General features: G+C 36.3%; 1 protein-coding gene across 1 annotated transcript in view; it reads left to right on the forward strand.

The window, feature by feature from the left end:
• The first annotated feature begins 333 nt into the window (after positions 1-333).
• The window catches only part of LOC104222422 (nuclear pore complex protein NUP205), a 49,541-nt gene continuing 37,589 nt past the window's right edge, over positions 334-12,285 (forward strand). The window contains exons 1-9 of the mRNA XM_070147697.1: positions 334-662; positions 1,630-1,725; positions 2,887-2,961; positions 5,971-6,075; positions 6,158-6,268; positions 6,671-6,830; positions 8,029-8,114; positions 8,723-8,845; positions 8,922-9,152. Of these exons, the coding sequence (XP_070003798.1) occupies positions 522-662; positions 1,630-1,725; positions 2,887-2,961; positions 5,971-6,075; positions 6,158-6,268; positions 6,671-6,830; positions 8,029-8,114; positions 8,723-8,845; positions 8,922-9,152 (1,128 nt within the window). The 5' untranslated portion in view covers positions 334-521. The remainder of the gene's footprint in view (positions 663-1,629; positions 1,726-2,886; positions 2,962-5,970; positions 6,076-6,157; positions 6,269-6,670; positions 6,831-8,028; positions 8,115-8,722; positions 8,846-8,921; positions 9,153-12,285) is intronic.

The raw sequence follows: 12,285 nt of genomic DNA on the forward strand, positions 1-12,285 counted from the left end.
AGGGGTAAAAAATGCAACTCGTGATGTGTGGAATTAAGCATATCCGTCGAGTTTTAACTTATGCGTCGTTGTCCATAAAAGATTCCTTTGCCACAACGAAAGAAAGTCCATAAAATTTTCATAACTTATCAAAAATTATAATTTATTCAATTGTATCAAAATTAAGCAATGATTTTCCGATCAAAACTAATACTATGCTATTATATAAGTTAAATTAACATTTTAACTCTATAATATCAAACAAACCATTTAAAAATGGAAGTAGAACTACAGTCTACGAATATAGAAAAGACTAAAGTCTCAAGGTATAAAAATAAGACCGTTGAACCGGAGACTGTAATTTCCCAAAAGAAAAAAAGCTGGTGCCTTTACTTCTTCCATACAAAAACCCTAAAACTAGGGTATTCCCGCCTTCTTCTTCCTCCCATTTCGCTGCACCAGCGAGAGGAGCACTAAAACTAGGGTTTATCTTTTGTAGTTCCGGCGAACAAAGCTGAAAAGTTGAGATTAACGGAGAAACAATGGTGTCTGCAAAGAATTTGCTATCATTAATCGAATCTACCTTATTGGGACCCACCTCTCCTACGCCATCGCAGCGGATTGAGCTGCTTCACGCCATTCGGCACTCGCTTCCCACTCTCCAAAACCTCCTTTCCTATCCGGTAAACTTCTATACTTTATTTGGTCGATTTTAGTTTTATATACATTTTTTTTAACATTATCAGTTAATTTTAAGTTGTGATAGCAAGTTAGTTACCGTATTTATCATGTTATCAATTGATGTTTATCATATGAATTTAGTCAGTATTTACCTTAAAAATGACATGATTGTTTAAATATTCACTATCATTGAACTTTAACATGTAATAGCAAGTTAATTATCATACTTAGTAGGTTGCCAATTGATACTTATCATATAAGTTTACTTGTAATTCCCTTAAAAATGAACTGATTGTGCAAATATTTTCTACACTACCAGTTAATTTTAACCTGTGATAGCTAGTTAGTTACCTTATTTACTGTTAATTGATGCTTATCATATTAATTTACTCGTGATTACCTAAAAAATGACATGACCGTGTCAATATTATCTAGACTGTTGGTGCATAGAACTTAAACTCTTGTTTGGTATGTTAATGTAGCTATTGAACTTAATCTTCACACTGTAAATGTACAGATTCTTTTTACACTGTCAATGGCTTTTATTTGTGACAACAAGTTAGTTTCCAGTTTTACCAGATTACCCAATTAGTGCTTATGAACAGATTTACCTGTAATTACCTGATAAGTGACCTGTTTGTTTGAATATTTTTTATCACTTGACAGTAATATGGAAGAATTATTGTGAAAGAATGACTGTGTTAAGTATTAAGCATGTGGATTTTGGTGTGCATAGATTTATTGAAATCACGATTGTTATGGATGGATATGACATGGTTTGCGAAAATTGGTAGTTTCTCAACATGTGAAGAAGTTCATTTCCATTTTCCTAAGTACTTGGTAATCTGTATAATTGCCAGGGATATTGTAATTCAGTTTTCTGAGTTTGTTTGTGTTTAATTATTGAAGTTTTATAGCTTTGTCTAGAGTTCAGTGACCAAGTTCACATTTCTTCTTCTTAATATGTAGCCCCCCAAAACCTCGGACCGAGTTCAAGTCCAGTCCAAAGAAGTGAGGCTTCCGGATTCTGGGCCAATCTCACTGGATGATCAGGATGTTCAAATTGTGAGTTGCATCCCGTGTTGTATTCTCCTTGTGTCCTGTGTAGTTTAATTCATGATCTTTCTTAAAGGATTCTTCTATCATTACTTTCAAATCATCATTATCATTTGGAACATAGAACAGGACAGCCAAAACTTTTTATGCTAAGTTTACTGTTAATGCCTGCTATAAATATTTTCTGAAGAACATAGTGATGTTCTCAAGGTAACTGGCCATGGAGGATAATCTTTAAGGCCATTCCACCCCCAAGAACTGCTCTTTCACTTGGATTGCCATTCACGAAGCTTGTTTAACTCGAGACAATTTGCAGAAGAGAGGCCCACCAATGTGCCTAGACACGTTTTTGAGTTCAATGGGCTATGCCAGGGAGTTTACACTTGTTTGTGCAGATGGTATAGACAGTCCTTCTCCAAAGGCAGATAGTTCTAGGATGCTGTTCCTGCTTGCATAATCTGGAATATCTGGCTGGAGAGAAATAAGAGGTGCTTTAATGGCAGGATGGATAGCATTTCACTTGTCATATTGATGTTTAAGAAGTCTCTGTTTATGGGATAGGAGAGTATTGTATCTGATTTTGACTCTTTGGTAGACCTTCTGCATTCCTTCAATCTATAGAAGGATGCCCTCTTTTCTGATGTAAGTTCTCAGTACCTTGTTGGTACTTTTTAAAATGAAATCTTACCTTTTCATAGAAAAAGAAGAAGTCTTCACTGGCCTTGCCGGACCGTGTCCTGACCTATTGCAATCCCTAATGTCAAGTCTAGTCTATTTAGGTATGAGATGAATTCAAGCAAGATCTACTGATGCACTTATTGGAGATAGGGATAGGAGAAATATGAGAGTAAGAGGTTGGAGGAAGAGGAAGAGGAAGACAGAGATTACTTAGAGTGAACTAAATAAATTATTGTGGTCACTTCTTGCTTTATGGTTAGAGAAAAATGTAAGAAGTGTATTTGTCTTACCAATCACTGTTTCTATTTTTGTCTGGATTAAACTGTGTGTATATTTATCGATAGTGGTGGAGTTTTAAACATATTATAACTGCTTTGTTGCTGAAGAGGGTTCATTCTATATCTCTGTGTGCATATTTTGAAAATTTTCTCTTTTGACATTTGTTCTGGTTTAGCAAACCATTTGCATAGTCTCATCCTATGTTACTTTTAGGCCCTGAAGTTGAGTGATGATCTACATCTTAATGAAATAGACTCTGTTCGGTTGCTTGTTTCTGCCAACCAAGAGGTATGTCATTCTCTTTACTTGTTTGTCTTGGTGTATTTTGAAATTTTTTTGGTAATTATTTTGCTCATTGCGACAAGTAATGTACAATTGATAGGGTTCAAGTTTGCTAAGTGATGGAATTCATTGTAAGAAGTTTGATGATAAAAGAACTTAACAGAAGTCTATAAGCTAAACCTGCAGCATCGAATTTAGTATTTAAGTTGTATGCTTCATCCGTCCAATATATCATGGGCAAATTTTTTTCTTTTCAATGTGATGCTATTGTACTTTTCTGTGACCGTTCCGGCAACACTGCGCCCATGTGACCGTTTCTCGGCGGCGGTGCACCTCTTTGTGGTAGCCGTTTTAGCAGCAATGACCACTATTCCAGCGACCTATTCATCAACTTTTTCTGGCATTCCTTTAAATACTTATGAAGCTACTTTAGCACGAATTCAAACTTAATGATTTCATGAAGTTTTGCGTCCGCATACTGTTGAATTTTTGGTAATTGAGAGATTCGTTTCTGTTTTTACTTTAAGAAGCACTTTCTTTTCTTCCTTATAAAAAAAAGAAGCACTTTCTTTTCTTGCGCGATTATCAGCGACTATCCAACGGGAAAACTGCAACTTTGATTTTCTTCTCGTTGATTATTCCTCAGCAATTGTACAATTTAGGCATCTTTGATAAGGTATATATTGATGTTATAAGATTAGAGCCGTGTATACAAGTGATATCCAAAATGTAGAGAGCCTATTGACAGTCTAGTTTGAGGGGCCATAATGACAGTCTAGAAGAGCATTGACAATATTGTGTAAATATTTTTAAAGGTTATGTTATAATAACCAGATTTCAAAACTTTGAATTTTTTTAAAGTTAAAAAGAATAGCTTTCTTGTATGCTCGTGGACAATTTCAATGAGAGTTTCCCCTTTTTTCTTTTCGCATAACCTGTTGTGTATTCTTTGTTATTTGATTGGTAAACCATAATCCCTCATCCTTGCAACAAATCCATCCTCTAGCAAGGTTTTTGATCTGAAGAGTGTTCTTTTTTACTTTATCTCTCCACCATTCAATTTGAAAGGTACTCTCCATTGCTTCATATCCCATCGCTAATGTGTTTAATGAACCCAAAATGAATCAAGGCTGAACGTGATTGGTGCTTGTGTCCTCATTGTGTTAAGTCTTCTTTACGTTGTTAGAATCCGTTGGGCTGAAGCAGTGGAGCTGTTCGTTTGAGGTCTTAACTTGATTGTCCTTCCCGGTTTGACGATCAGCATTGGGCCTCTTTAACTTTGGCCGATCCTTTTCTCACTTCTTAGCCTCTTACTTGTTGCCTAAGTCGGTACCTCCGCACCAACTCAATTGTCTAAATCTGAAATTTGAGGTCAGTTTATGCTTCAATAACTCTTTTGTATTGTAATTTTGATGTTGGACTCTGTTTATGCCTCCTTAGTGGAAATTTTCAGTGTTCTCCTCGTTTATTCCTCTCCGGTATTGGAAAATTGGCCTTGCTATCCTTTCTGAACAATTGTTTTTGCCGCCTCTAGTGTCTATCTTTATTGGAATAATGTAGTATCACTGACCCTCGTGCATTGTGATCATCGACTCGATAGTTTCTTTCTAGTTACCACCAGCAGTTGCACCTGGGATTGATTTTTATACCTCCTTGTATCTTTGTTTTGAGGAAGCCTCAAGTTCTCTCACCTTTTAAACAGTTGGTTTGACCAAAGGTGTAGCTGAAGTCTTATTAGTCTCTTTTTCACAGCTCTAGGTTGTTGATTGACTTGATGCAACTGGCAATTCGAGACCACCAGTCTATAACAGAGAATTTCCATCATTCTCCCTTTTCCTTTGATCTGGATGGGAACGAAAAATTGAGATATATCTCATTCATGTCTCTCAGCTTGATGCTGGCCGAGAGTCCCCACTTAGCTTTAACTCATCTTTCTATTTCGTCCTTGCTGGCTACCTCCAATGAGATTTCACCATAACGACTAAACAAGAGATTTTTTAGGAGATCACTGTTGACTTCCTTGAGATTTCGTCAAGTGCCAGCAAACACTTGTGATCTGTTGAAGTGTTGGAATTACAATGGGCGTATAGTGAGACAGAAGAAATGGTGGCGATTGGTTCCTGCTTGCATATGGTGGACAGTCTGAAAGGAGAGAAATTTAAGAACTTTTGAAGATAGAAGCAATTCTTTGCAGAACATCTAGATGAAGTATTTACTTTTGTTTTATTTCTGGTGTAAAAAAAGCTGTGTAGAGGAGGCAGAATCTTTAGTAGACCTGATAGGTGCACTGTAATCTTAGGTTGACATATCTGGTTTTTGTTTTCCTTGTAAATATGGCTTGGCACTGCCCTAGTGCTGTTTTAGTTATTAATATACATGTTACCATTATAAAAAAAAAGTCAAATTCTTCCTCTCCCTTGCATGTATGAACTTTGATCTTCTAGCTATTGGAACATCATCGAGGTTGGACATTATTTTTAGAAACAATGCATTACAAGCAACTCCCTCTTTCTACACATTTCTCAATCGTACTCTCAAATTAGTCCACCCAGTGTTGCATCTTAGATTTGGAATGATCTAGACGCTCTTTCCTACCATTACGGAGCTTCCACCCTTAAGAATCTGCCAAAAGAGTTGAAGTTCCGTGTCACATGATATTCATAAAGATCAGGTGTTCTGTTCTGGTTCCGCTGGATTTACCCTTCTTCAATGCTTGCTTTGATGTATCACAACCCCATCAATAGTTTGAACTGTTTAGAGATTCTGTTCACTGAGCCATGTATGTCTATGTATGACGTTTTAAACCATAATGTGGACCGCTCAATAATCTGAACATGTCAATGAATGAGGTTTCTCTCTCTCTAGACATCTCTCTGACTTAAATACATCTGGTTTTAGGAGTTGAATTGGGTTTTCAACGACCACCTCCTAAGTTCCTTTCGGCACAAAATTTTTCTTATGTTACTTTTTTTTGACCAATTTTCGCCATCACTTTCCAATTGTTGATGCATGCAGTGGGGATTATTGGGACGTGAGCCATTAGAGATATTCCGCCTTGCAGCTGGACTGTGGTATACAGAGAGAAGAGATCTTATAACAGCACTTTACACACTGTTGAGGGTATACCTCATTCTCAGTTTCAAGGAATGAAGATTTATCTCTTTTTATCTGCTTGTTAGATATGACTAAAGTGATTTTGCAGGCTGTTGTCCTTGACCAAGGACTTGAACCTGATCTTGTGGCTGATGTTCAGAGATTTTTGGACGATCTCATTAATGCTGGAGTTAGAAAGCGGTTGATTTCTCTCATAAAGGTTGTTATATTAACTTAATTTGTCTTTCATGTCTATCCCTTTGAGTTACATCTTTTCATTTTTTGAGAATCTTCAGAGCTTAGATAGAGATTTTTCTTTCCCGATGAGTGTCTTATTTGTGTATGTTTTCCTTCAACTCAATCATTGTTTGAGTTTTCCACTATTGGTTTAAAGTGTGAAAAAGTCATGTTTTTGCTGGAAAGTATTTTCCAGTGTCCTGTTCCCTATTAAACTGACTCAATACTTTACTTTATCAATTAAAAAAAAAAACTGAGAATGTTCCTTAAGTGCAAGTGATCATGTGAAACATGAGATGATAATTCGCTGTTCATTTTGACAGAAGTGAGGTGAATGAATATATGCTGATGGTTTCTTGATATTATATCTTGAGTATACTTGTAGGAACTCAATCGCGAGGAACCAGCCGGTTTAGGGGGGCCTAACTGTGAACGCTATATTCTTGATTCAAGAGGAGCATTGGTGGAAAGGAGGGCTGTTGTTTCCAGGGAAAGGCTCATTCTGGCTCATTGCCTTGTCCTTTCTGTTTTGGTTGTCCGTGCAAGTACGTTATGAATGGTTATGTTTTGATCTTCTCTTTCTTTGTTCACTCCAAAAATCATAGAAGATATTTTTTATTAGGACATGCATATAGTAGCTTGTTATTTTTATTTTTGATTGCACGGGTTAGTAAATGAGTGGCTACATTTTGATTTGCAGTTTATGTGCACTCCAGAAAGGATATAGTTAAGCAAGGGTATTTTTTTGATTAGGAGTTGCTCTTTTAGCTCCCTGTTTGTGCTTAAGACTGTTTTGCTATGCCTTTCTGTTTCTAGGCTTCTATCGTTTTCGTGCATCATCAAATGGCAAAATGGAGCTGCATTATAATGAGGGCTTATCCTTTCTTCATTCTATTTGGGCTTTTGCATGGTTTCGGGTAATGATGTTTGTGCCTTAGATGATTTCAGGGTAAATCTTATATTGGACCATTTGGAGGGTTAATCATTCATATATTTTTCTTTTAATTCTTCATGGCTGATTACAACTTGTTTGTGCATAACCAAAATGAGTTTTCATGTTCGAGAGGCCTGATGTTTTATACTATGAACACTTAGCTAACCTAGTTTAGTCACATCGTTATAGAAGACCCCATGGTCATAATATCAGCCATATGTTTCTGAAGTAATAAGCTGTATGCTAATAAATGTTAGTTAAATATTTTTGAAGTTATTTATGTTGGAGTTCAACCATTCCTTATCTGCTATATGTGCTTCTTGTCTGGCCTTATTTTTCTGCATATGACTCCAAAATTGAAGTGAGAACATCCTCAATATGCTTTTGCATTGGAATAGAAGAGACTGGATTCATTCTATTTTTAAATTAATGTCGTGGTTTTCGCCTTACCAACTGCCCAAGCCTCGGTGGGCAGAATTACCTGGTACCAGTGCTGGTAGGAGGTAGAAGGTACTGGTCTGAACTCTGCCGTTATAAAAAAAGAAATGTAGTGGTTCTCCCCATTATGCTTTGTTGTATGACTTTGTCCCCCTGAATGGATGTACTTATACTGAAGCTTCCAATGTTGCTTTGAACAGCAGAAAATGAAGCAATGTTCCTTAGCCAGTGTTTCTGTTTTCAATGTAGTCAGGAAAAAGGGTATATGCGTGGACAGCTCCACACCTTGTTTATCTCCTTTAACAGCAATATAGTTATTCTGTAATTTTCTCTTTTACCACTGAAAAGTAACTATCTATTTCTTTTTGTAGGCCCTAAAGATGTGAAGGATGTCTTTTCTGCTCTAAAGGACAGTGCAGCAGGGCTTAGTGGTGGCACTGACACTTTAAGGCATCAGGTTTTCGCAGCTTCTGGCCATGGTTCTCTCAAGCTTAATGATGAATAATTGGTTATGAAATTGAAAAGAGTAATATTGTAGATGGTTGAGCTGGGAAATTAAGCATTAGATCTTATGCATTTAATTGATGGTCCTTTTTTAGCTGTATCTTTTCACATAAGAACCATGTAGCTTCTCCAAGTGCCACTTTATGCTCACTTGTCATTTATTATTAACTTTATTTGTTAACCCTCTTGATATATGTATGTACAATATATATATATACATATATTTTAAAGGAACCCTCTTGATAGATATCAAACTACGTGAAGATCATATTTCATTTTCGCCAGAATTGGATTTTAAAGTTCAGCCTGTTTCTATATGCCATCTCATCTTTTGTGCCGTTTAGAGGTTCCGAATCTTCTGATTCTGTGGTTTTTGGCTCTATGATTATCCAGCTTTAGATTTTCTTTTCATTCTCTGTTTCTTTTTCAAATGCTGTATAGAGGACAGAAAGGAAGTATTTCTATCTTGTCTGCATGCATGTAATCTCCAGCTATCCTTTTTCTTATTCTTCAGTATTTTGCTCTATACTTGTATCTGATCCTGCTTTGAAAAAACTGCAGATAACATATAGTCTTCTCTTCTCTCTTGTGGTGGCCCTCATATCAGATGCGTTGAGTGCAGTACCTGATAAAACACCTGTCTTGTCTCGTGATGCTTCCTTTAGGCATGAATTCCAGGAATCTGTAAGCAGACAAACACTTTAAATGTTTGACACCAACATTGTGTCATTTTCAAAACCCTCTATCACTTTTCTTCTAGGTAATGGTCGCCGGGAATGATCCTGTTGTTGAGGGCTATGTTGATTGCTTAAGGAGTTCGTGGGTTGTACATCTAATGTTAATACATGACGGGCTTGATGCAAAAGACACAGCAGCAAATGCTTCATCAAATAATGATATAAGGAACATCTATTCATGCTTGGAAGTTATATTCTCCAACAATGTCTTCCAGTCCTGGCTGAATAAGATCCTCCTAACTCCTGCCTATCAGGTGAAAATTGTCTTCTTGTATCTGATTAAGGAACTGCTGATTGTTTTTCTTAGCCATTCTCCTTACCACCCATTGTTTTGGCTCTGATCATGACATTTGATTTACTTGTCATATTATCTTGTTGACGAGTTCTTGCCCGCCATTGATGACTAAGTTTTTCTCATTGATCAACCATAGTATGTAGTTTGTAATTAGAGTCAGTCTGATTCTTTATTAAGAATTATCATTATTCTCATTGGCATGGGTAATGGCATTCCCCTGTTGTTTATTTTGTTCTAAGACAAATATGCAATTTTGCTATAATAAATGTAGGACAAATCTGAATCTGCTACTTTGGGATTAGGTTATGGTTGAGGAGTGAAGGAAAACGTTTAAGCTATAGCAACTTAGTAATGGTAAGAGTAGTTGATGGTTTGCAGCGCACAAGAAAATTTGATTATATTAATGTGTACGTAATGTAGTCTATTTCTTGTGGCTTTGGGAGTCTCTCGGTAGCAACAGTTAGCGTTGTTGTCCTGAGTGTTTCTGACCAAGCAAAGATAGTGAATTTGCTGGCCAAGGATTTAGAGGTGCTGGGGAAATTGAACGATGAGGATGGGATAAAGTTCTGGTGATCACTCCTGGCTGTTTCTGGTCCAGGAGAATGATTTCGATGGGAAAGGAAGAGATCCAAACTGAATGCTTGGACAAATGGAATAATGTTTTGATCATTTCTCCTGTATGAGGTACTGCTTCGGAATTAGCTGTAGTGCTTGTGAGTGTAAGACACATTGGAATGGTATGTTCAAACGGTGCAGAATGGATATTGAAGATTCTATAGCCGACCCCAACTTAGTTTGCGATCTAGGCTCTGTTACCAGCCTCAAAAGAATGTTTGCGGTTTAGGCTTAATTGTTGTTGCTGTTGCACTATGAACTGGCATTCAGAGCGATAAGGGGAGAAAAAGCAAGATAAAAACATGATCAGCTGATTTTTCCTTAATTTCTAGTGCTGCCAATTCGTTCCCAAGTATTTATTTATTTATTTCTTTGTTTTTCAAGAATGATACACAGACACTTTTGGAGATGTATGAACCAGCACAACATTTTTATGATTTAAGGCAACATGAAAGTCTTCTTTCGCGCTCCCTTTGGGTTATAATTATCTTGTTTTTAAGTAACCATATATTTTCAAAAGTAGGGAAAACGGCAAAAGGAAAAACATAGATGGAATGTGGAGGAAACATAGGGCTAATAATTGAAGAATCCCAGTATTAACGAAAGAGCTGTGAATAGTTTGAAATGGAGTAGGGCATTAGATTTACTTATGTCCTAAAATTTTATTTGGGCGCATAATGAGTAACTTCCTATTGGCTCAAAGCCTCAAGATATTTTAATAGGTTAAGAATGACTTTGTAATTGGTCATGTGAAGATATAGGGAGGAAGAGAGTGCTCATTGAATTGGTTGAATAACAATGTATAAGAAGTGCTCCGTATATGGGAGTCTTGAACTATGTATATTATTGTAACTAGTAATTCACTCTTCAAGTGGTTTAAGTAATTTATTCTACTGCTAGATACAAAATATTTTAGGTATTGTCGGGAAAATATTACTCCATTGTTCCTTTATATATGACCTCTTTCCTTTTTAATTTGTTAAAAAAAAGAATGATACATTCCTATATTTTGAAATATTTTAACTTTAAACTTCTCATTTTTCCTTAATGACATGCTTTTATAGCCATAGAAATGTCATGGTATGTTTAAGACCGCAAGTTCTTAGGGCTCTTTTTGATAATATGTTTCTCATTTGGGCATTAAATTTGCGGTCATTGCTATGGAAAGTTGTCACTTTTGGAGACTTACACCTTGAGTGCCCCAAGGAAAATGGCTTCCATGGCCTTGTGGGGTGTGGTATGTCTAACTGGTGTCTTTTAATTCTTAAATTTAATTTCCTTCTTTTTTCAGTTTTCCTTTTTTCGAGAAGTTCGAAACTATTAATCTTCTTTAAATGAGTATGGGGTTTGTGTTTAGAAATGTTATATAATTGTCCACTAGTTCTCCTGAAACTAAGGGCCCGTTTGGCCATAAAAAAAGATTCATTTTTTTGAATTCTTTTTCACTTTTTTTTTCGAAATCAGTATTTGGCCATGAACAGCCCAAAATTATATTCATGTCCAAACACGATTCTAATTTTCAAATGCCATTTTCACTTGGCTTTTTTTTCAACTTTTTTTCGAAATTCTATAATTCTTATGTCCAAACGCCCACTAAAGGCCAACCAGCATATACCCAATATAGGAATTTAATGCTTTTAGGAAACAACTTTGGGATTTAATAGGAATGTGTCAGACTTGGGAAATGGTATTTTGGAATGTGTGTCTACAATAGCAAAATGTGTTTTACATATGTCCGATGGTTTTTATGTGTAATAGCTCGGGTGAAGAAGTGGACCATCTTCTTTTACATTGTTGGGTAGCATCTCACTTGTGGTCGGAAACTTTGTGCTCAGATCCTTCAAAGATTTCACCGGGTGTGTGTCCGGTCATTCAAAGGCTTTGCATTTTTTGGAGGATGTGACACAAATGTGGCGGTTTTTTTGAGGATCCGGGCAACATAGCTACAAAACACTAGGATGGTTTGGAATTTAGTGGGTGATGCTAACTGTTAAAGAGTGATGTTTAGCTGGACTTTTAGAAGACGTAAGAGAAGACCCATGGTGTGGATGTTGCATCACTAGCACTTATATGGGCCGTATGAGTGCAATAGAAGAGTTTAGAAGGAGTAGAGAATGATTTTGTACCCTTCAAGTATAGCCTCTTATTCCTTATTTCTTTTGAATGATTTTGTACCCTTCAAGTTGCCTCATTCCTTATTTCTTTTGGTGCACTCACGGGGTTCTTATAGTATAGAAGATTGGCTCTCGTTCATAGAAAACCACATATTTTTCTTAGGTTTTCTACTTTTTGGTATGCTACTTTTATACAAGCTTTTTCCCCCTTCATTAATAAAATTTATTACTTTATCAAAAGAAAAATAAACTGGCAAAAAACCTCATCACTTTAATGCTTCGCGGTTTCCGCATAATGTACTGATTATTAGTTGCTAGCCTATTGCCACTTCTTAGGTAATTTATGTTGTTATTTCTTTTTTG

Source organism: Nicotiana sylvestris, chromosome 6 (genome assembly GCF_000393655.2).
Source record: "Nicotiana sylvestris chromosome 6, ASM39365v2, whole genome shotgun sequence".
Lineage (NCBI taxonomy): Eukaryota > Viridiplantae > Streptophyta > Magnoliopsida > Solanales > Solanaceae > Nicotiana > Nicotiana sylvestris.